At 42.0% G+C, this 26558-nt stretch overlaps 1 protein-coding gene across 1 annotated transcript in view; it reads left to right on the top strand.

Moving 5' to 3' along the window:
* The window catches only part of LOC124789737 (serine/threonine-protein kinase 32A), a 603517-nt gene that overhangs the window by 550515 nt on the left and 26444 nt on the right, over positions 1-26558 (top strand). Inside the window, exon 8 of the mRNA XM_047257189.1 lies at positions 22208-22333. Within this exon, the coding sequence (XP_047113145.1) occupies positions 22208-22333 (126 nt within the window). The remainder of the gene's footprint in view (positions 1-22207; positions 22334-26558) is intronic.

Below are 26558 nucleotides of genomic sequence, written 5' to 3'. Positions count from 1 at the left end.
TAGGGACCTAGAAACGACGGAGAAGCTTCGTCCCCGCCGTAGCCCTCAGTGGTACACAACCGCACAACAGGCTACAGCAGTCCACTCACCCCACCACCGCCCCACACCGAACCCAGCGTTATTGTGCGGTTCGGCCCCAGTGAACCCCTCCCCCCCTCCCCCCTCCATTGGGGAACGTCTCACACGAGACGAGTGTAGCCCCAAATGTTTGCGCGGTAGAGGAATTACGGTGTACGCTTACGTGGAGATAGTGTTTGCGCAGCAATAGCCGACATAGTGTAACTGAAGCGGAATAAGGGGAACCAGCCCGCATTCGCCGAGGCAGATGGAAAACCGGCTTAAAAACTATCCACAGACTGTCCGGCACACCGGACCTCGATACTAATCCGCCGGGCGAATTCGTGCCGGGGACCGGCACGCCTTCCCGCTCGGAGAGCAGTGCGTTAGACCGCACGGACAACAGGGCGGCTAAACCATACTTTACTTGGAAACCTTTTATGTGAACCAACTAACACTTGCCGAGGAAGCCTACGCACTTGTATTTAAGAATTTATACCACCGCTCACAGTCCTATTAAATATTAGTATTGTTTAAGAGTATTCTATGTACTGCACCGTTATGATAAAGAACATAGTCATGTTCTTTCTAATGGCATTTGACGTAACTACATTTTTTATGCTTAGGGCAAGGTGGTGCAATTCCGATCATTTCCGACAAATGCTATTGTAGCTCGGAACCTATTGAAGAAAGAAGTAACTTAAATTATGGCACTTGTTCCTTGATGTTTAATGAATATGTAACAAAAATATTACACCATTGCAAGTGTTGGTTTGGACACAAGAAAAGGTGGAAGAATAGAGTAGAGTTATTTGAATATGTATCACATTAGGTACAATTGTGATCACTTCTTGATACAATTCTTACCATTGACATCTTCCACATCAAAATCACTTTTTCCCTCTGGCACCAATGCAAGCTTCGTGACATCAAACATTACATTTTTAAAGCGTATACAGCCACGCTGCGGAGGTTTTCCAGGTTTTCGTCTCAAATGAGTCGAACTGATGTCTGTATTTTCTTTTTCGGGAAGATTCTTTTTTCTCTGGAGTTGGCTAAATGTCCTTGACAATATCGTGCTGAGAAATCGTACTTGATGCTGGTGTTACGGTCTTCAGTTACATTTTTTAAAGATATGTGCTCTTCTCCGATAATGCTGGTAGTAGCTTGATTGGTGGGGGTCTGAGGACCACGTGCCTCGAACAACGTTCTCCTCGGGAACAACGTCTTTGCAGAAGGGCATTATTCCTGTGCACTGGAACCCCTTGACTACACACCCAGCAGATGCAGTTTTACTCCTGGCATTACAGAAAATAGTACACATTCTTAGTTCTGTAATGCCTCCATTGGGGTTTCAATGAATCCACTTAGTTCTATTTCTGTGACATTGAACCCTTAGAGCCTTGAAAAAAGTTCTGTCTAATGGCTGTAGTACATGAGTAATGTGTGGAGGCAATCCCAAAAGTTTTGTCCCATTTTCCCGAGAGGACTCTACAGCATGTAAGCTGGTATGACTGCCATAGTCGTCAATAATAAAAACTGTAATACCACCCACTGTTTCGTATTTCTCGAAGGGTACAAGCCACATCATAAACAGTTCTTCATTGATGTAATAAGACTCACTCATCTCCGTAATTTAACTAGGAGGTAAACCGTCTTCAAATTCAGGATGTTTCCTCACCCCTTTGAAAATTACCAGTAGTGGTAAATACGTGCAACATGCATCCATGCTTGTAGCAACAGTCACATTTTATACTCTTTTCACATTTGTCAATGAAACATTTTCTTGGTTACCCTTACAACTAACTATTTTTGGGGGTCTGTTGTTAAGAGGAAAGTCGGACTCATCCATACTATAAATACACCCTGTTTATCAGACAAAACATTCCCTTTAACATGTCTTCCAAATTCTGGAAATATTTACTTACTTTATTTAAGCCTTCAGTTCTGGCTCATGAAAGACCCTCGGATTTTCGCAGGCTAAGGTTAACGTGCCTCTTAATAAACCCTGTAAACCAATGAGTCAAGCAACCTTACATTATAAGTTCCAGGTATGCTTCAAATTATTTTTCTCAGCCATCTGAAATGCAGTTGTTCGTATTGGCGTGGCGACAGACCTAATACTCGCTGTTCTAGAAAATTTGGAAATTTCTAGTAAGGTCTTATGGAACCAAACTGCTGAGGTCATCGGTCCCTAAGCTTACGCACTACTCAATCTAACTTAAACTAATTTACACTAAGTACAACTAAGGACAACACACACACCCATGCCCGAGGGAAGACTCGAACCTCCGATTTTCCTTGGATTTCACACGTCCTGCTCGCCCTTCTTCCCCCTCCCTCCCCCCACACACACAAAACTGTGAAGCCCATTGGAGAGGCCTCAAGTAACGTAAACAAAGCCAGCACCGATTGGAGCTATGGTGAACTCTCACAAACTCAGTCTGCATCCGAAAACAGCCATATGAGTAACTATCCATACACAAGACGACCGAACTCTGCTCTAAACAGTTGTTAAAACGCAGGACTGTGCCTAGGAATACAAAACACTCAAGAAAGTGGAGAATGAAACTACAAAAGGCAGTGGTAAAACTAATGAAGTATCTTATATTTAGAAGTTCGTTAATTCACAAATGGGAGCTGTGTTCTCCTGTGGTCCTGATGGAACGAAGAGTGGCACCTAACCTTAGATTAAGTACCAGAAGCACGTATTTTCGTACGTTAATTAGGGAGACAAAGAAAAACCGTCGAACTATCCATCACTCGAGAGAGTGACCACATTGGTAACAGACTCACAGCCTTCCTCAGTGTAGAAACCAGGAGTCACGTTTGTATTAGGGGATATAATATTCAGCGTGTTTCGATGAACTGTCTCCATATTTTTCTGTTCAATTTTGTGAGAAATCTAAAAGCAATAAACGTGTGAGAGTTTGCCATAGAATGTACTAGTGTGACCACATTAAATTTGTTTTAATATAAATTTGTTTTGGTATAGACGGTGGGATGAAAATGATGCAGCTAAGAAAAGAGAACACCGAAAAGTAATAAGAGGTGAACTAACATAAAAATTATAACCGTCTGTAATTCATTATTCTGTTACTATCATTGTCTTATTGCATACTTCTGATCATTTGTGTAGATTTTAGCACTATCGGTAAAAGACACAGTAGTATGTTCAGTGTCGCAGGTATCGCCCTCCGCCCCTTGTATAAAATGTCTTGCACTAGTTCTGAAGCCAATATAAGCGCCATCTCTGGTATCTGAAAGTTTTGTAAGCCTATTAATCTTCGTTTTGACTTACATTCCAGCTGGGTACGACCAATTTTATGTGATCAAATCTTCTTTTTGCTTATACCGTAACAAAGCAAGGTGATAGAAAAATCCAATAGTATAAAATTTTGGAAAAAATACTATTTTCGCAATTGCTTCTCTTGATAGAGTATTCCAGTAGGGCTGTGTGCATTATAGCATTCACCAGTAGGTGAGTAGTAATCGGCTATGGGTGATATTGAGAACATTCATACTGAATACCATTCACCGACTTACCCTTCTGTTTTCTCTTGTTTTTCTCTCTATTTTGTTAATCTAATATACTGTCATTAACGTTTCTGTTTAACTGAAAAAGTTTCGAATATGAAGAAAAGGGAGACGTGGTCCACATGAATTCTTCAAGCTGGTTGTTGTGCTGTTTAAAATAAAGAAACGGAAACGCTGAAAAAGGAGTAAGTGCTTGGGGTACTAATATCAACTGTTAGTGACACTAGAGATATAAGAAAGATGAAAATGAAGAAGCTATAGTAGAATAAAAGAAGCTCGGGAGAAAACCAGTGGAGACAGAAGAATCGGAGCTTCTTGATTACTGCACTGATATGGAAAATAACTTTCTAGACCTTACTGGGAATCATATGATGTCAATGGCGTTACACCTAGCTGGTGGAAAGTGGTTGGCTTTCTCCAATTTTTCCCCAAGAGGACAATAAGACTATCAAACACACCTTTTCACAGTCTTTCAAGAGCTATGATCTTATTGTTTATGGAACAAAACATCAGTTTTTTCTCAATCCTGAAAACAGAACTAAAAAAAGTACTATTCTATCCTGTTTTCAATATGAAGGAGACAGTGATCACAACTGTATAATCCAAAGCTGTGCAAGTGATTCCTTTCAGTGGCAAATCTATGGTTCACGGGCTGTCATCAGAGAAGGAGTCTCAATACTATCATCACCTACATGTCGGCTACTGATCAGTTTGTTCTCCAGTGATAGTTCCCCGTTTTCCCCAAGACATGAACCAAACGACAGGGACTCCTCTTGGAGCCATTGCAGTGTTTTCATACATCAGGTTACATCCAGTACGATCTATTCTGTCAGTGGATGAAACATTCTGCTTCTTTTCTGAAACTTTGAGCCAAATTTCTTGTTGTTTTAAACAGAAATTATGCACAATCCAGAAGTCATCGACCAGTTAAAAGTTGTTACTCCAGCACATACGTGCATCTTATTTTTAGAAAAAATACATACATCAAAAAAAGGTTTCCATCACCTTGATTCCGGGAGTTCCGGAACCTAACAGAAAATTGGAACAGAAAACAACATAAACATCATTTCTGTCCTTTTTATTGCTCATGGAAACCACACATTGTATATTGTACCAGCATACAGCGAGACCTTCAGAGGCGGTGGTTCAGATTGCTGTACACATCGGTATCTCTGATACCCAGCAGCACGTCCTCTTGCATTGATGCATGCCTGTATTCGTCGCGGCATACTACCCGCAAGTTCATCAAGGCACTGTTGGTCTAGATTGTACCATTCCTGCCCGCCTTGGTGGCCGAGCGGTTCTAGGCGCTTCAGTCTGAAACCGCGCGACAGCTACGGTCGCAGGTTCGAATCTTGCCTCGGGCATGGATGTGTGTGATGTCCTTAGGTAGTTCCAAGTTCTAGGGGACTGATGACCTCAGATGTTAAGTCCCATAGTGCTCAGAGCCATTTGAACGATTGTTTTGTCCCATTCCTCAATGGCGATTCGGCTTAGATCTCTCAGAGTTCTTGGTGGGTCACGTCGTCCGTAAACTAGCCTTATCAATCTACCCCAGGCATCTTCGATAGAGTTCATGTCTGGAAAACATGCTGGCCATTCTAGTCGAGCAATGTCGTTATCCCGAAGAAAGTCATTCACAAGATGTGCATGATGGGGTCCCAAATTGTCGTCCATGAAGACGAACGCCTTGCTCATATGCTGCTGATATGGTTGCACTATCGGTCGGAGGGTGGCATTCACGATCGTACAGCCGTTAGGGCGCCTTCCATGACCACCAGTGGCGTACGTCGGCCCCGCATAATGTCACCCAAAACAGCAGGGAACATCCACTTTGCTGCACTCGCTGGACAGTGTGTCTAAGGTGTTCAGCCTGACCGGGTTGCCTCCAATCACGTCTCCGACGATTGTCTGGTTTAAGGCATATGCGACTCTCATCGGTGAAGAGAATGTGATGCCAATCCTGAGCGGTCCATTCGGCGCGTTGTTGGACCCATCTGTACCGCGCTGTATGCTGTCGTGGCTGCAAAGATAAACCTCGAAAGGACGTTGTGCGATGTTGAGCATCATGCAGCTTATTGCGCACAGTTTGAGTCATAACATGACGTCCCGTGGTTGCACGAAAAGCATTATTCAACATGATGACGTTGCTGTCAGTGTTCCTCCAAGCCATAATCCGTAGGTGTATATTATCCACTGCCATACTAGCCCTTGGGCGGACTGAGCGAGGCATGTCATCCACAGTTCCTGCCTCTCTGTATCTCCTCCATGTTCGAACAACATCGATTTGGTTCACTCCGAGACGCATGGACAATTCTCTTGTTGAGAGCCCTTCCTGGCACAAAGTAACAATGCGGACGGGATCGAGCCGTGGTATTGACCGTCTAGGCATGGTTGAACTACAGACAACACGAACCGTGTACCTCCTTCCTTGTGGTATCTTCAGGAGTTCTGGAAACCGGGGTGATGCAAAACTTCATTTGATGTGTGTAGCTGATCATGGTTAGCCGGAAGCAGTACCCTCGTGTCATCGAAAAGTGTAAGAACGTTCTAGAAAATCGATTCAGCTAGCATAGACAGTCATCATGCATTACAATTCCACGATAACAGAACCTTTGATTCTAACCAGGGGAAAAGTTCTATTGCATAACTGAGAAAAAGTTCCTGGCAATAATATTATACACTTACTCATATGAGACCTCAGATTCGAAGATGTCTTCACAGTCAAAAAGAAATTACTCAATATATACTAAGATAAGCAAGTAAGGGTGTTCATTTCATTGTAATTTCATTCTAACGAGCTGCATGGTCACCGATGGTATCTGTTCTTTCGGACATGTCCGAAAAAACAGATACCATCTTAATATATATATAGTTAAGGCTCACCGGCCACTTGACCGTCTTCTTCTTCTGTGTGAATGCACAAACAGTGCCCGAACTCTTACGGGAATCGGCAACGCGGCGCGAGTAATGAGTATAATGGGCGGGGACACTACGAATGTAGTGCGGGACAATGCATTGAGAATGTGGTTTTCGAGTGCGGGACAATACATTGAGAATGTGGGTTTCGCGGGAGGCGTGCCAGAGATAAATCCCTGCAATCGCGCTATCCTCTGTGTCCTCGGTGGCTCAGATGGATAGAGCGTCTGCCATGTAAGCAGGAGATCCCGGGTTCTAGTCCCTGTCGCAACGTCTGTAAGCAGCTAAGGGTGTTCATTTCAATGTAAGAAATTACTCGTTGCAACGGTCGTTTGGAAGAGACGACCGTGTTATTTACAATACTACAGGTCACATTTCAGTTATTGGTAAAAGTTGTTAATCATATCGGCAGGCAAGAAAGAGATGCCGTGGACAATTTCGTATTAACAAGTGCTTTATTATAATGAATGTTCGCTTAATAATTTCAGAAAAGAGCGGAAAAACACAAATGAACCTTTTCCCGTTATATTGGCGCAGGATTTTTTATCTTTATTATCAAAACGATTAATTAAAAATGCTCTTTGTGCACCGATTTATCGGCAATGCGGCAGCAGCAGCAATAAAAAGCAAAAGGAAGAACTCGGATATACTAGATTATTGCGCAACATTTAGCTGTAATACAGCACTATCACTGATACAATGTATAAATATCTTTCAGATTGATTATCTACAAAAATGTCTTTACTCATGAAATTAGATTTCTATTAGAAAGGAAGATTAAGAATAAAAATGGTACATAATCCTTTTGAAGCTCCGAAACATCTGTACATCAGTTTTTTCTGACGATCTTGAAATGGCAAAAAGGTACAACGAAGTTAGCAGAGCGCTTTTGGTGAAGAAACAGAATTGAACAAATGCTCCCTTAAAATTAGGACACGTCTGTATAACGACTGCGTAATTTAATTACACGTCATCTAATTTTCAAGATTGATTCAAAAACGCAAAACAACTCTACTTTTCACTAAACACGTTTCACAAATGTTACATATTCCTTATGTGAGAATACAGATCTTTGATACTATTTTACTCTGCCTTTAGATTCATGTCTAACGACATGGAAATCATCTAAGAGTTCTCAAATCACGATGGACGAAACTGAAAGTTAGTCGTCGGAAAAGGCGCTCTTATTACAGACGTCAGAAATCCGACAAGACAGTGAACTGACTGTTAGGATGATGTGTAGGTGTTGTAGTGTAACGACGTAAGTTTCTTATAAATGATTTTCTTTCGACATATGACCATGTGTAGACTTCGTCACCTACGTCAGTTACAACCCACTTCAAATTTATTTATATTCTTTTTATATTGTCTCAGAATGGTTCTTGAACGAAACTGTAAAACATCATTTGAGTCGTATGCACAGAATTACGTCACTCAGTCCAATTGGTTTGCGTAAACTTTTTCAATTTAGATGTCGTTTGTTTCTCCTCAGAAATTATATTGATACACGTTATTTGATTTAATCGATATTAGAACCACATTGAATAAACTTTTTGAGATTCAAAGTCGCGATGAACGCTGTCAAAATTCAATAATCTTGTCAAATATATTATTAATTCATTCACATAATTCTTCATAAGTAAACCCTCGGAACACGTATTTCAACTTTAGAAGCATCCACTAGTTTATTATCTTCCTACATACAGACGTAAACCTGAGCCTTGACGAGACAAAACTAACATTTTCAATAAGATTAAACTTCCTATATCATTGTTGTACAAAACATTACAAATTCTCATTTATTTGATTTTTAGAAGCACGACGCAACAACTCGGTTTCAGGATCTTCTGTTGCTCTTTGGCTGTCGACCCGCGACGTATAGTGGCCAGCAATTTTCTCTCTGGTCCCGGCAGCGAAGATGCTGTCTCCGTTCGTTGCGCCGCCCTCTCCGTACATGAAACATAAAAAAATACAAAAACTTTAGACTATTCACAACCATTACAAATCTTACAAAAATACATAAACAAAATTGAATTAAACTTATATTCACCTGCAAACTGGGCTGACACTGGTGACGCTTCAATTTCGTCCCACTACAGTGTCCACTGACATAAACTTGTTAAAACACAACGATATAGAGCAGATTAATTTGTCACATCAAAACTTGTCGCTCATTATTAATGTTTCTCTTTTGTGTGCAATATGTACTAATTAAACATCAAGCTTAAACTTTTCTTTGGTTGTCGTGCGAGCTTTCCTTGAGTTCATAATTCGAAACTTATGAGTTGCAATTACAGAATGTCTTTGAACACTGTCTGTCTTTCGGTTTAGTTATTTGTAAAACCGTTAGTTGCGTCCTCTGAGGTCAGTCATAAGTTGTAATTCAATCATCTCTTAACACAAATATACTTCATTTGTTTGGCTATGGTGCCTGATGCTGTTTTACTTAAAATATTTGAAAATTAGTCTTAGCGGCTGCTAGAAATATTCATTCCGTCATAAGCATATCATTTCATCGGTATAAAATATCATCTGTGTTTACTTCCTCCGCTTATTAACTTCTTACATCCAGAAGGATCGTCTGCATGCAAATTTGTCAGGTATTCTAGGTATTATGACGAGTGTTTTGTGTCCCTTTCGCTTGCGGCTCTCGATATTTTTGATGTAAAACACGATTGAATGTTGCACCACTAGTGTTTCATTACTATTCTCTGATTAAATGTTTGTATGGTTACGTCTAGTCAGACAAACTTAAATAAATATCAGTGGTGCTATATTTGGTCGAACCAACGTCGCAACTAGACGATGATGTCGAACGAATAATTCAATATATAAAGCTAGATGAAAATCTAATAACACAGTTGTACGGGAAGGAATTGAAGAAACAGTTACTATGGAATATTCACTTGGAAGAAGGAATGAGACAAGAGAAAAACTGAGTTGTGCAATAAATTTCAGATGGTAATCGCGTATGTTCTGTTCAAGAATCGTAAGAGGATGAGTTATATTCGGAAAAGAGCCGGAGACACGGGAAGACTTCAGATATATTAAATCATGGCTAGACACAGATAGCGAAATTAGATATTGTTCAGATCACAATTTACTAAGGATGAAGAGAAGGCTCAAGTTTAAGAGAATCGTCTGGAGAAAGCAGTGTGGAAGAAAGTGGGATACTGAAGTACTGAGGAATGGTGAGATACGTTTGAAGTTCACTAAGGATGAGTAAGCTGCGATAACGAATGCAACAGTGGGCAGTTCATTGAAGATCAGTGGTCTTCTCTAAAAAGGTGAACACAGATGATGGACTGCCATAGGTACAAGGACGATAACGCTGATGGAACCTTGGGTAACAAAAGAAATACTTCAAATGTTCTATGGAAGAATGAAGTACTAAAGCATTCAGTGAAAGATAGAAACACATCATTATGAGTTACTTAGGAATGAAATGGATACAAGAAAAGGTGAAGAAATCGAAAAAGTAACTATCTTCGGGACGACAGACTAAGTATGTTGAAAGTTTAAAAGAACTTTCGGTGAAATTAAAAGCGAGGGTAGGAACATTAAGACTGCGAAGGGAATTTCACTGTAAACGCAGAGGAAAGAGTAAATGGAAGACCTCTACGAGAGAGAGAGAGAGAGCTTGTCTTTTGACTTGACAGAAGAACAAATTGTAGTCGATATGGAAGCCCTATGGGATGTGTTATTACAGTCGGAATTTAGAAGACCTCTGAAAGACATGAGAACAATAAAGCAGACGGAACACAACCAAACGACTGTTCAAGTTTTTGTTTAGAATCTAAGGCCCAGGCGACGTATCATCATACTTCTGGAAAAATATCATCCACACAATTACGAAGACAGCAAGGACAAATACGTGCGAAAACTATCGCACAATCAGCTTAACATACCATGCATCCAAGAAGCTGATACGAATAATACATAGAATAATTACCCGTGGTCTAGGAGTAGCGCCTTTGATTCATAGTCAAAACGTGTTCGGTCCCCGCCACTGCCTAAATTTTGATAAATAATCAGCATTGGCGGCCGAAGACTTCCGGCATAAGAAGTCAGCCTCATTCTGCCAACGGCCTTGTCAAAGAGGGCGGAGGAGCGGATAGAGGTTCAGGGCACTCACTTGTCCTAGGGGTGGGAAATTGCCCCTAAAGGCGGAAGAATCAGCAATGATCAACGACATGAGGGTGCAGAAGGCAATGGAAACCACTGCATTAAAGACACGTAACGTGTATCCACAGGACATGTGGCCTGTAATTGAAGAAGTGTCATGATGATCTCTCCATTGGCAAACTATTCCGGAATAGTCCCCCATTCGGATTTCCGGGAGGGGACTGCCAAGGTGGAGGTTACCATGAGAAAAAATTGAATAATCAACGAAAGGATAACGTTCTACGAGTCGGGGCGTGGAATGTCAGAAGCTTGAACGTGGTAGGGAAACTAGGAAATCTGAAAAGGGAAATGAAAAGGCTCAATCTAGATATAGTAGGGGTCAGTGAAGTGAAGTGGAAGGAAGACAAGGATTTCTGGTCAGATGAGTATCGGGTAGTATCAACAGCAGCAGATTATGGTATAACAGGTGTAGGATTCGTTATGAATAGGGAGGTAGGGCACAGGGTGTGTTACTGTGAACAGTTCAGTGACCGGGTTATTCTAATCAGAATCGACAGCAGACCAACACCGACAACGATAGTTCAGGTATACATGCCGACGTCGCAAGCTCAAGATGAACAGATAGAGAAAGTGTATGAGGATATTGAAAGGGTGATGCAGTATGTAAAGGGGGACGAAAATCTAATAGTCATGGGCGACTGGAATGCAGTTGTAGGGGAAGGAGTAGAAGAAAAGGTTACAGGAGAATATGGGCTTCGGACAAGGAATGAAAGAGGAGAAAGACTAATTGAGTTCTGTAACAAGTTTCAGCAAGTAATAGCGAATACCCTGTTCAAGAATCACAAGAGGAGGAGGTATACTTGGAAAAGGCCGGGAGATACGGGAAGATTTCAATTAGATTACATCATGGTCAGACAGAGATTCCGAAATCAGATACTGGATTGTAAGGCGTACCCAGGAGCAGATATAGACTCAGATCACAATATAGTAGTGATGAAGAGTAGGCTGAAGTTCAAGACATTAGTCAGGAAGAATCAATACGCAAAGAAGTGGGATACGGAAGTACTAAGGAATGACGAGATACGTTTGAAGTTCTCTAACGCTATAGATACAGCAATAAGGAATAGCGCAGTAGGCAGTACAGTTGAAGAGGAATGGACATCCCTAAAAAGGGCCATCACAGTAGTTGGGAAGGAAAACATAGGTACAAAGAAGGTAGCGGCGAAGAAACCATGGGTAACAGAAGAAATACTTCAGTTGATTGATGAAAGGAGGAAGTACAAACATGTTCCGGGAAAATCAGGAATACAGAAATACAAGTCGCTGAGGAATGAAATAAATAGGAAGTGCAGGGAAGCTAAGACGAAATGGTGCAGGAAAAATGTGAAGACATCGAAAAAGATATGATTGTCGGAAGGACAGACTCAGCATACAGGAAAGTCAAAACAACCTTTGGTGACATTAAAAGCAACGGTGGTAAAATTAAGAGTGCAACGGGAATTCCACTGTTAAATGCAGAGGAGAGAGCAGATAGATGGAAAGAATACATTGACAGCCTCTATGAGGGTTTGTCTGATGTGATAGAAGAGGAAACAGGAGTCGATTTAGAAGAGATAGGGGATCCAGTATTAGAATCGGAATTTAAAAGAGCTTTGGAGGACTTACGGTCAAATAAGGCAGAAGGGATGGATAATATTCCATCAGAATTTCTAAAATCATTGGGGGAAGTGGCAACAAAACGACTATTCACGTTGGTGTGTAGAATATATGAGTCTGGCGATATACCATCTGACTTTCGGAAAAGCATCATCCACACAATTCCGAAGACGGTAAGAGCTGACAAGTGCGAGAATTATCGCACAATCAGCTTAACAGCTCATGCATCGAAGCTGCTTACAAGAATAATATACAGAAGAATGGAAAAGAAAATTGAGAATGCGCTAGGTGACGATCAGTTTGGCTTTAGGAAAAGTAAAGGGACGAGAGAGGCAATTCTGACGTTACGGCTAATAATGTAAGCAAGGCTAAAGAAAAATCAAGACACTTTCATAGGATTTGTGGACCTGGAAAAAGCTTTCGACAATATAAATGGTGCAAGCTGTTCGAGATTCTGAAAAAAGTAGGGGTAAGCTATAGGGAGAGACGGGTCATATACAATATGTACAACAACCAAGAGGGAATAATAAGAGTGGACGATCAAGAACGAAGTGCTCGTTTTAAGAAGGGTGTAAGACAAAGCTGTAGCCTTTCGCCCCTACTCTTCAATCTGTACATCGAGGAAGCAATGATTGAAATAAAAGAAAGGTTCAGGAGTGGAATTAAAACACAAGGTGAAAGGATATCAATGAAACGATTCGCTGATGACATTGCTATCCTGAGTGAAAGTGAAGAAGAATTAAATGATCTGCTGAACGGAATGAACAGTCTAATGAGTACACAGTATGGTTTGAGAATAAATCGGAGAAAGACGAAGGTAATGAGAAGTAGTAGAAATGAGAACAGCGAGAAACTTAACATCAGGATTGATGGTCACGAAGTCAATGAAGTTAAGGAATTCTGATAACTAGGCAGTAAAATAACCAATGACGGACGGAGCAAGGAGGACATCAAAAGCAAACTCGCTATGGCAAAAAAGGCATTTCTGGCCAAGAGAAGTCTACTAATATCAAATACCGGCCTTAATTTGGGGAAGAAACTTCTGAGGATGTACGTCTGGAGTACAGCATTGTATGGTAGTGAAACATGGACTGCGGGAAAACCGGAACAGAAGAGAATCGAAGCATTTGAGATGTGGTGCTATAGACGAATATTGAAAAAATGGTTCAAGTGGCTCTGAGCACTATGGGACTCAACTGCTGAGGTCATTAGTCCCCTAGAACTTAGAACTAGTTAAACCTAACTAACCTAAGGACATCACAAACATCCATGCCCGAGGCAGGATTCGAACCTGCGACCGTAGCGGTCTTGCGGTTCCAGACTGCAGCGCCCTTAACCGCACGGCCACTTCGGCCGGCTGAATATTGAAAATTAGGTGGACTGATAAGGTAAGGAATGAGGAGGTTCTACGCAGAATTGGAGAGGAAAGGAATATGTGGAAAACACTGAGAAGGAGAAGGGACAGTATGATAGGACATCTGCTAAGACATGAGGGAATGACTTCCATTGTACTAGAGGGGGCTGTAGAGGGCAAAAACTGTAGAGGAAGACAGAGACTAGAATACGTCAAGCAAATAATTGAGGACATAGGTTGCAAGTGCTACTCTGAGATGAAGAGGTTAGCACAGGAAAGGAATTCGTGGCGGGCCGCATCAAACCAGTCAGTAGACTGATGACCAAAAAAAAAAAAAAAAAAAAAAAAAATCGAAAAGAAAATTGAGGATCTGTTAGATAACGACCCGTCTGGCTTTAGAAAAGGTGAAGGCATAAGGGAGACAGATCTGACTTTGAGCTTGATAATACAAGCAAAATTAAAGAAAAATCGAGATAATCTAATAGGACTGCCGATCTAGAAAGAGCGTCCTACAGTGTGAAATGGTGCAAGATTTTTGAAATTCTCAGATAAGTAGGAGTAAGCTATAGGGAAAGAGAGATCTATACAATGTATACAAGAACAAAGAGGAAGGAATAAGACTGGAAGAGAAAGAACGTTGTGTCTGTATTAGAAAAGTTGTAAGCCTGTGATGAAGTATTTCGCCCCTACTGTTGATTCTAAACACCGATGAAGCAATGACAGAAACAAAAGAAAGGTTGAAGAGTGGGACTCAAATTCAAAGCAAATGGATATCAATGATAATATTCGCTGATGACGTTGCCATCCTGATTGAAAGTGAAGAACAACAGCAGGATGTGTTGAATGGAATGAACAATGTAATGAGTGATGATTATGGACAAATCGAAGAAAGACGAAGGTAATGAGAAGTAGCAGAATTAAGAATAGGGAGAAATTGTTGGGGATCATGAAGCAGACCATGATACCTTGGGATCTAAATAACACATGATGGACGAATCAAGGAGGACATAACAAGCAGATTCCAGAACAGGCAAAGAAGGCACTCTTGACCAAAAGAAGTCTACTGGTATCAAATTGGCCTTAATTTCAGTGACGAATTTCCAAGAATATAGGGAATTTTCGAGCACAGTTGTAGGTTGTACAGAATCATGGACCGTAGGAAAATCGGAACAGAAGAGAATCAGAGCCTTTTAGAGGTGGTACTATAGAAGAAAGTTGAAAACTTGGTGGACTGAGAATATAAGGAATGATGAGGTTCTCTGCAAAAACCGAAGAAGAAAGGAAAACGTTAACAGTAAGACGAGACAGGGTGATAGAGCAGGTATTAAGACTACAAGGAATAACCTCCATGGTAACAGGAGGATATGTGAAGGGTAAAAACTGTAGGGAAAGACAGAGATCGGAACACATTCAACAAATAATTGAGGATGTAGAGTGCAAATGCTACACTGAGGTGGTGAGGTTAGCGCAGATGTGGAATTCGTGACTGGCCGCATCATCAGAAGTCTAATGATAAACGTTATACGTCCTGAAATGTGCAGTGTGATGCGCGACGAAAGGAAATTACGCCGAGAAAACTTATGCCAGAGGCAGGAGTACTTATAAAATCTACATTATGGCGACACTCTGGCGACACTTCCGTATGTAAGCAGTCACCACATGACAATGAACATGTAGATGACTCTGTAACACTTTAGGGACGAAATACTTTTGGTTCCAACATAACGCAGTGGTAGGGTATTATGTCCAACCTGATGTGCATGGAACCCACACAACACAGCTGTCTTTCAGGTCCTCTAATCACCTTTCAGCTCAGTCGTGTGGCTATAGGAAACGGTATCTTCTTGGCTAGCTGTTTTGTTCTTGCATGTAATCATAAACAAATTTACATCTCAACGACTTTGTATCGTTTTAGTTGTAACGTCCCCTTAGAAAAATTATACATGACTGTGCTTAAACTGACACCCAATATTTTTAGCGCAACGCAATCTGACTTTCAACAATCCCTATAAAAGAATGGTCCTGACTAACATTAACCTATACCTTTCACAAATCACTTACCTCACAAAAATCTTCGTTACTCGAACTACTGCAATACAGCGAGCGCACTACTGCCAGCTAAATAAAAGATTCAAACTACTGGAGGCACTAACTACTGACAGGCATCGTTAGCAAATGAAAGATTTTGATAGAGAACAAACAATGTATTTACCTTAATAGTGTTCAAAAGTTATAATATATAGCAGTTCATGACATCCAGTCTTACAAAGTTACTGTCTCTGATGGACACACGTCCAGATCATCCGCTCTCAAAACTCCGCCATTTCTCTCCCCACATCCACCACTGCTGGCGGCTCACCTCCAACTGCGCAACGCTACGTGCTGTTCACATCCAACTGCCAAACACTACAATAGCGAATATTAGAACGATGCTAACCAGCCACAGACTGCACACAGCACAGTCAGTGATTTTCATACAGAGCGCTACGTGGCGTTACCAATATAAAAACCTAAACAGCTTACTTACATAGTGTCTGAACGTAATCGTGATGTAATACCTTTATGAAATTTACTGCCATGACTTACACAAAGCACTGGATTGAGACACATAGACAGTTTAGAAATATGACTCTGCCCTTTGGTTTGACGTATCAAGGAGACCTTAACCTTTACAGTTACTAGTATTTCATATGTTCTATTTAACATAGAGCCTACATATACACTGCCGGAAAAAAAATAGTACGCCTGGAAAAACGACGTCGATTTTGATCCTATGATGGCATATGCCACGTGGAGGATAATATATGTGCTGGTAGTCATTTCAGGGTCGTCCGCCAACAGAAATCGCAGTGGCGTAGCTAACAGAGGGCCATCTGTGTCTACCCTTCAGTAACGAATTCTCATAGCCAGAAAGCTCGTTGTGGTGCAGACATGCGAAGCAAGCAGTTATCATGCCACGGGTAGGCACTCGTGCTCCGTACAGACAACTCAGCGAATCAGATTGTGACCTCCCGCCGGCCGCGGTGGCCGAGCGGTTCTAGTCGCTTAAGTCCGCAACCGCGCGACTGCTACGGTCGCAGGTTCGAATCCGGCCTCGGGCACGGATGTGTGTGATGTCCTTAGGTTAGTTAGGTTTAAGTAGTTCTAGGTTCTAGGGGACTGATGACCTCAGATGTTAAGTCCCTTAGTACTCAGAGCCATTTTTTGTGACCTTCCGAGTGGCGGGATGGTCATTTCGGAAAATGCCGTTCATGTTCCACGTGCTGAATCAGCTGTGCAACGACGCTGGTACCAGTGGTCACGTAAAGTTTCTCACACCAGTAGACGAGGTTCTGGACGTCCACGCAGCGCACGCCCCAGCCAGGATTGTCGTACTGTAAGGGCAGCAGAGGCAGATCTTACAGCTACCACAGCACAGGTTAGAGGGCTTGTGAGCCCAGACGTGTCAACACGAACTGTTGCGAAATGGTTATTAGCAATGGTACTACGGTCACGCACACATCTAGCCCGCCTCCCACTAATACTACAGCATCGATGTATGTGGTTCAACTAGTGCCGTCAGAGGATCACTTGAAAGATAGAATGGCGCGCCGTTGTCTTCAGCGATGAAAGCAGATTCTGCATGCACGCAAGTGACGGTTGCTTGCGCCTCTGACGTAGGACTGGTGACCGCCACTTCGTAGAGTACATTCATCCAAGATACACTGGCCCTAACCCAGGCCTTAAGGTCTGGGGCGCGATAAGCTACAACTCTCGTTCACAGGTAGTGTCTCTGGAGGAGACACTAACCAGCGTTCGGGATGCGCAGAATATTGTCAGACACGTTATTTTGCTGTTCTCGTAACAGGAAGTTGATGTTTTCTTCCAACAGGAGCGTGCTCGCACAAACACACTTCGTGTGAAACTCAAAATGCTCTGCAAGATGTGCAGCATCTTCTCTGGCCAGTACGATCTCCGAACTTGCCTCCAGCCGAGCACGTGTGGGATATGATGAAACCAGAAGTGACTCGCAGTATTCGTTATCTACACTGTGGTGTTGCGGCATGGATCGATACCGGGTACCTCAGAACCGCTTGTGGTAGTGATCTGTTCAAATGTGTGTGAATTCCTAAGGGACCAAACTGCTGCGTTATTGGTTATATTGTAACAAACAAGCCCTCGGTCACAAATAATACAAACTTTAATTGTATTAATGTACTATATACCTAATGTTTTAGTACAGTTAGTCTAATTCTGAAGACGACGCTCATAGTAGTGTCGAAACCAGGTCCATTTTTGACTTAATATTTGTGACCGAGGGCTTATTTGTTACAATATAATTTTGACACGGTCACTGAATCTTAGCAGCTATGTTCAGAGGTTATTGGTCTCTAGACTTACACACTAATTAAACTAGCCTACGCTAAGAACAATAGACACAACGATGCCCGAGGGAGCACTCGAACCTCCGGCGGCAAGTGCCGCGCAATCGCTGCGTGACGCCTCAAACCAGTCGGCCACTGGGCGCGGCTACTGATCTGTAAATGTAACCGTTTCGTATACTGTTGCAAAAACAAATCTTGTATGACTTCGAAACTTCTAAAAGGGTGTTCTAATTTGGTACACAAACGAAGTTTCCTAGTTCTTTTTCAATGGATGGTACTCCGTAAAACATTTCTCGATGCGGAGCGGAACCGCAAATATATCTAAATTCACTGGTAGTAAATTTCATTTTTCTATTGTTTGAAAGGGACACAGGTTGCTTCACGTCACCCGAAAGCCTTCCAGATGGATTTTTACGTGGTGGCCTCCCTGTTCAACTAACTAATGGGCTGGACATATCTCTCTCTAAGGCTGGAGAGCCTTCATTAACATCGTCGGTAAGGCTGTATTTCGCCATCGAATAGAGAAGAGAGTTTTCTGTTCTCTGTAGCTGCTAAAGGAATTGGAGAGCTCACAGTTTATTAGATAAATTGACCTTTTTTATTCATTATGTCGATTTCTTTGGAATAGGGTACCAAGATAGGTACCAATTCACACCATCACCTCCTTTCATGTGAGCATTGTATTGATTTACAAACATAGGCTTCAGTACATCCTCTACGTTTTCTCTATTTTTCTCTTTGTGTTTGCGCCAGAGGCATCATAATTTTTGATATCATGCTGACATGTCGATTTTCTTTCCATACAAGCAGAAGTATGTCACATAGAGAAAACTATGCCACCTTTTTTTATTATTCTTTATGCTTCGGCTTTCAGAATTTGCGTTAAACTTCTATTCACTCTGATAGTACCATAGACTCTGGTTTTGTTTTTCAGCAGTAACTCTGCACTAGAGGTACTGTACCGCATAACAATTATCGTGGTAGATACAGTGACACATACCAAGATAACAAGATAAGGGCCATGAACTGAGAGAACAACGTCTTCCAGTTTCGTTCCTTCTCCACTGTAAACCACCTTATTTCAGACAGCCTCTGTCACACCTGCATACAATCCTAAGAAGTAACCCACACTTCGCAATTTTTGCAGGATCGTACGTTGGTAACCTCAGGCGCCCTCACCATTGAATCACCCAGTCGTCCCAAGATAACTGTTGATTTGGTTTCTAAAGTGTCCTGAATTTTTTGAAGCAATAACCCAGTACAGGTCTGTTCAGATCTGTTGCGACTCATAATTTGCGAAAATACTGTTGTGCCTATTAGAGGGTCTGTTGATCATTAATGTCTACACCTACGTTTTATTGTTTGTCCCTTTAGAAAAATTAGGTAAAGGAGATTCTTCATGGCTCTTTCTGTCGCAGCAGATTTCTTGAGTGCTTCAGGCCATGTTTTATGTTTCATTGAGATCTGATCGTCATAGGTGCACAAGTCTTTGAAAAACAGTTCAAATAATCATTACTAACGACCAGACTAGTCACACAGGCTATAGAGTCACACTGCGCTGGAAATTCATGACCCGAGAATGATCTTCAAGCAGTTTCAACTGTGATTGTCAGTTTCACACCGGTCAATGTTGTCTTTATGACATAACGAACCATTCACAATAATGGCGTCACCTTCATAGTTATTGTCTTAACCACTGGACAACACTGCCACCTTACGCTTTTTCACATGTCTGAAAAAGACACTGTCGCTGGCATCGCCCTCAGAACCCTATATACAACAAAATTAAGGGATAACTTTTTCGAAATGCCGTAATTGTCTCCCGTTGCAGTGCATGAGTTTGACGCTTGGCTCAAAGGTGTCTACAGCCTTTCTCCCTAACGGTGCAAAAGTGTCGCGCCCTGCGACGTCACGCCCGAGCTCGGCGACACTTCAAACAGCAAGGTGTCGACACACGCAGAAGAAAGGCCACAGCTATACGTTGCGTTAACGGTGTCACACTGGCACATAATTTCTCCACAATTTTAACCAACGCCCCTGTGGACGTGTCACCCTATGAGAAGGTTGTCACAGCATCTCTTACCTACATTTAACTCCATCTTTTGACGTCTCTGCGATGAAGTTCAGAACCACAACACTCAGCGCTGAAATCATGCCGTTTTCTTATCGCTGGTCGAAGAAAAGGTTTCAGACATAACGCCACACAGAATCGATGCGAAAAGGCCTCAGTGGGTGGTATAAAAGGCATAAATGAAATCATTCCTTTCATGGGGCGTTGAATCCCACAAAATTCTCATTCAAAAGCATAAGTTCGCAGTGCGATGAGCAACGGGAAAATTTTCTCGATAACCTTTGACACTGCCAGCACCATAGGACGTTTCAGCTCTTCTGTAATGGCATTGTGGGACTGCATCCCGCCGCGCGGGATTCGCCGAGCGGTCTAGGGCGCTGCAGTCATGGACTGTGCGGCTGATTCCGGCGGAGGTTCGAGTCCTCCCTCGGGCATGGGTGTGTGTTTGTCCTTAGGATAATTTAGGTTAAGTAGTGTGTAAGCTTAGGGACTGATGACCCTAGCATTTAAGTGCCATAAGATTTCACACACATTTGAATATTTTTTTTTTTTTTTTTTTTTGCCTGCATCCACTTTGAAAGTGATAGCACCCCTTTTAAACGCAGTGCCATCGCAAGTTTTGCTCATGTGTACAGGTTGGAATCGTTAGGGAGCGTTCATAACTATTCGACGAAATTTGAACGCGATCCGAAGCAGGAAAGGGTACTTAAGGGTACTTCTTCTTTTCCAGCCCTCCTGTTTTTCGCCCTCCTGTGGCGTCATCACGCGCGAGTGCATTGTATGCATGTTAGTAAATAAGACGGCAATGGGTCAATCTAAGAACCCCCCCCCTCCCCTTTCACCAGTTCTCCAACACCGTCTGTGCCATCCACGGACGTATACTGAGCACTTTACACATGTACCTGTCAGAAACTTCGACACCAAATTCAGCCTGGCGGCTGCACTAGTGCCTGAAGGTAGACAACCCGCACATCGCGGGTGTCGAAGGTGCTGCCTAGCCCCTAGGCGCTAGAGCAGCGGCGAGGCTTACTTGGTGTCGAAATTTCTGACAGGTGCATTTCTAATGTGATCAACAACGGTGCGTGGGTGGTACCGAGCGTGTTGCCGAACTAGGGCGGTGGGTGGGGATGGGCGGGAAGTTCGATCTCGTTCAATGCTGATGCAGTCCCTCAACGCCCCGAGAGAAGGGTTGAAACATACTAGCGTGTCAGCAGTGTCAAATGTTATCAAGAACACCGCACCGCGAACTGTCGTTTTCAACCACAGAAAAGTGTGGTAATTAACACCAAGTGAAAGGGGTGGTTTATTGACACCCTTTATGCCACGCTCTGATCCCTTTTAATGTCGATTCCGAGCAGTGGTTTGTATGAAACGTTTTCCTCGGCCAAACGTACGAAACCCGCGTGATTTCAACGCTGGGAGCCGAGGTTCTAGCATCCATCGCAGAAGAGTGAAAATAAGGTGTGAAATGTGAGTAAGAGGGGACGTGACGACTTCTCGTTGTGTGACACGTTCCTGGGGCCATAGGGCAGAATTTCGGTGAAATTTGATGCCAATGTTACATGATTCACCCACAGTACAGGTGACATGAACGTCTAAGCTGTGGCCCTCCTTTCACAGGTGTCGACGTCTTGCTGTTTGAAGCGTCGCGGAGCGTGACGCTGACATAGTAGGGTACCAAGTTTTTGTACCATTACATAGGAGTGTTGTAGCCACCTTTGAGCTAAACTTCAACTATCAAAATACCTTCCCAATGGTAAATAAGCAAGCAGTACATGAAGACTATCACTTTTGATACGTTGCTAATGGAGGTAAAGACTGTACGAAGTCTATAGGCAGTGTGTTGTAAACATGATTTATCTCGTGATTCGTCGGCAACAATTTGTGCGCGAAACGCTAGTAAACTCGGGATCCGTCCGCTAGTTGTTAAGTGAATGTAAAGAAAATCGTATGACAGAATAAATACTCCTGTTTAGCAGTTGCAGAGACAGATCTTCAAGTATCTTTAGTAGTTAGGGACTGATTTTACGACAATCTTCATGTAGCCTTTCAAGGAACGTCTCGTGGTGCCGGTGGTGGTTCGCTGTGCTTGCCGCTGTAAGTAACTGGCTGTTCTCTTCACAGCTGCTGAGCGTGCGGCCAGGTGCCCGGGTCAGCTCCATGGAGGAGCTGCGCAAGCTGCCATGCTACGCGCGCACGGACTTCGCCGCTGTGCTGCGGAAGGAAGTTAAGCCCGACTTTGTGCCTCCGGTAAGTGACGCCCACCTATTATTACACCGAGCTGATTAACTGGCTTCTCGGCTTATAGCAAGACGGCATGTAACACTACCACCGACCACCTTTAAATGGCAATCGATGCTAACGTTATACCTCTGCGAGGAATTTTTGAGATGTGACCGTGGGATAACCTAATGGAAGCAGAACAATCAATCTTGGATTCGTTTCCGAAATACTCCAACAGAGTGTAAGCAATAGTAAACTGCGGGTCAGGAACAGGCGTTCTCCCATCACAAAAGCAAGTTGTAACATTAAACATTAAAACAGGTCGCCAGCCTAATTAGGCTTTCTTGTATCAAGCATGACGACATAGCAGAAGGCAGTGTCAAGACTAAACGTAGCCTTTCTTGACACACACACACACACAAACACACACACACACACACACACACACACACAGACAAAACTCTTCCTATATATCTGTTCGCACTACAACACAGTAACCTAACGTGAAACATAGATGTGCAACTAACTAGTAAGTCAGATAAGCCAATGAGATGGTAAACAGCAACATATGCCTCTCAAAAACACGTACCTTAAATGAACTAGGTGCAACAGTTTATAAAACCAAATAACCACACACATGAAACTAGTGGCAATAATAGACAGGGAAAAGCTTGAAATGATTCAGAATTTAAATCAGGAGTCTACTAATGATCATAATCTATAACTTCATTGCCTAATACAGGGTCTCTAAGCCTGTGCATTAATCGACTTGCATTAGAATAGATAACACAGCAAACAGTTCTTTCTTAAATTCGCTTTGAAGCAACTGAACAAAATGCAAATCTAACTACACTGGCTCAGAACGAGCCTTTGCATTGCTTCATTAAATAATTACGCTGGTACATGAGGATCGCTAAGCTTTCATGGTTTTAAGAACCATGCTCATTAACAAAACTGCACCAGTATGTATGAGAAAAGCGAAGTATTCTTATCTTTAATTAATAGTTAAGTGAAGCACAACAAACTATAACTCTTTAAATAACAAATGCACTTTCATATGCAGTCTTTTGACCTACTCAAAATTATAACTGGCTGTACAAATGATTACACAACATTAATTTCAAGTTCAGCCACTTTCTCATAATAAATTAGGACACTCGGAATTAAATTGACTGGGATAGGTATCCTTTCCAGGTTTGTGATTTGGGATAATCGCGGGTGTAAGACAGAGTTTTTAGTAACACCATGACCATTATTAAATTCAAGCAAATTTCACAAATACCTGGTACATTTACAGAATGTCAAATACAAAACAATTTAGTGGACGGATGGTGACGCCATTTGCAGTGGCTATTAATCTGGCGGCGATGCAATCATGGTATTACTGTCTGTCTCACCCCATAACGGATCTTCTTGGCGTCGAAACAACGTTTTTATAGGGCCAAGAACCATGCCATGAAAATAGTATCACCAAATTCAGCATCCGAGGACCATAAATACTGCCCTTAAGCTCTTCTGGCCTCTTCCCTAATTATGGACCGAGTCATTTATAGTACATTACATAACAGTCATTTCAGAAATTATTTAAATTCAAAAGTATAAACTAAACAACATCGTTCAAAAATTCACATAATTGAAACATGTATACATAGGCAAAGAATTTCCATGACAGATACAACATCATACGTAAGCAATACTACAAACTGACGCCGAAATATCTACACAGATAAAAAATAGGTCAAAAACAGGTATTACAAGCATAGGCTGGTACCGGATCTTATTTTACTTCAAAATCAAAGCACGCATTCTTCGCAGTGGAATATTCTTGACTACTTCCAAGTTCCGTTGAAATTTAAATTTTAGTTGCGTTAATCAATCGAGATGAACGTACTACATCAGAGAGCGGAGATACGTTACATGTATTTTAATGGAAATATCTCGTCTTAAACCACATCCTGAATGGAGCTGTTCAAAACGGTTAACCAATTTTAAAGTTCTATAGCTTCCACATTAATGACGATAGTAACAAGGGATTGTTCTCAACCTGTGCATAGTTTTACAAAGTTTTAGTTCTCGACAGAACAATCCGATTTTATAAGGATTGTGTTTCACATGCATGTATACATCATCTTGAATAGTTTTTACGATTCCGTTTAGAAACAGTAGTTTCATTTAACTTCCACAAACTCCCAATGTTCCCGCTACCGGATATCTGAGAAACATCTAGACGATATTCGAACATGTCCCAACAGACATTAAATAAAACATCGTACGCCAGCACAGTTTCGGGAGCCAGGATATTAAGCAAACGTAGTGTATAACTATCTTCGTGGCACACAGTATACCAGAGATGGATTTTATCGTGTCTGCGGCAACCACTATCACTGCTACTGTTATGCGGGGTAGCTGTTCTCCCAGAGTTTTGGAAGGGGAGGTGCACTGGCGAAGATTTCCACGAATTCTTATATAAAAGTTTCTTATCGTGAGATCAGGCCAATAGTTCCTTGAACGATCCGTATAGCTCTTATGGCAGATCCATCACTAAGGCGACTTATTGTTAACAAATGCTCCTACATGCAGTGGCGAGTGCTGCGGTGTTCCATCCTGTTGGAACCTAAAATATTAGTCATGTTATAACATAAATTGTGGAAAAGCCTGTTCTCAAACGCATCCATGTACGTTATTTCTGCAAAAACGGACGGGCTGTCAATATTTTCTCAGGAAGCGGCACAAAACACGTGAAGCTTTGTAGGTACTTTCTATCGGTCGACTGTGGTATGTGGCTTGTGTGTTTAAAGGTGTTCGCTGATTCACTCATCCTTCATTTCGATGGAATATTTTTGCATATCTACTACTTCCGCTCGCTGGTCGATTTGGATATCTCCATGCTACCTGGGAAGTATTTAGCTTTCACTGGCGATCTTCGGAGAAAGAATCTCATCATTTCAGCTAACAAAGTCTAGGGCTCTGTGGTACTATGTGAGCGCTTTGTGTCTGAAGGAAGGGAAGGAGGCAGTTCCAAGGACACTTGCACAGAGTCAGTTGTATGGAAGCAGTTGTAGTGAGGCAGTTAGCTTGTTGTGGGGCGTGCGCCGTCGTAAGTGGGCTTGCCATATATTGCAGTGCATCTTATTATCAGTTAATCAGTGCTGAGGAGTTTTGCGCGTGAACTGCTTATTATTATGAGTTGGTGCGAGCAGGCAGTGCTGAGCCGGAAGAGGCTGATTCAACGTTGTTTGTATTAAACAAGATGTGGTCTAGTAATTCTGTTGCCACTCGGTTGTAGAGAACGAGTGCGTGATGCTGGTATTGCTATTGAGAATAGCTACAATATTAGTGTTGAGAGAGCAAGCTATATTTTCTGAATTGATTTTCTGAAATGACTCTCATAGCGCCGAAGTAAAGTGTTACTGATTTTCTTTTATTATGGCTTTGTGTGTATCTGGTGGTATTATGGCCGATGAACCGTGGAACAGAATGACGATTAGGCTGGGTCTAATATTCAGCAATGGTTACTTTCGCATCCAAATGTAAGCCGCCATCGGGAGTTAGTAAATCATGGTATTCATTCACCAAACAGACAGAAAATGTTTCTCTATGTTTCTTAATATTCCCGATTCAGGAATCGAAACAAATGTAAATGTACTGAGTGGAGCAGATGTTACGTGTTCTATTAATTTATACGAGGATTTGTTGTAGTAATTATTCTAATAAACCACAAGTTTACTTGAATTTTACAATTTCTCTACCTTCGTTACAATAATGTTCCATACTCATGCTTCTTCTAAAGTAATAATCAATAAATATTCTGTGATTAATATTATTACCGATTATTAACTTTTACTGCCTCAATACTGCGTGCATGAGAAGTCACAATTGTAATGTTGTAAGTACCGCTGCCGAACGACGAAGCTGCGTTTGCCGAATTCCTATCTTATCCTTTCTGGTAGTGTGGCATTATCAGTCCTTGTATGAGCAATTGTATCTGTGATTTGACTTTGTATTCTCGTCTATAAGGATAGGAGCTGTCCGTTAACAGCCTACAGAGGTCGTTTATTAATCGTACGACACCAGAAAATCTCTATAATACAAATAGATTGTACCGTTGCGCATTATACACTGAAGCACCAAAGAAACTTTTACAGGCATGCGTATTCAAATACAGAGATATGTAAACAGGTAGAATACGGCGCTGCGATCGGCAACGCCTGTATAAGACAACAAGTATATAGCGCAGTTGTTAGATCTGTTA

This window comes from Schistocerca piceifrons, chromosome 3 (genome assembly GCF_021461385.2).
Source record: "Schistocerca piceifrons isolate TAMUIC-IGC-003096 chromosome 3, iqSchPice1.1, whole genome shotgun sequence".
Classification (NCBI taxonomy): domain Eukaryota; kingdom Metazoa; phylum Arthropoda; class Insecta; order Orthoptera; family Acrididae; genus Schistocerca; species Schistocerca piceifrons.
Note: the sequence above shows the minus strand (reverse complement) of the source record. Positions and strands in the feature narration are given on the sequence as shown.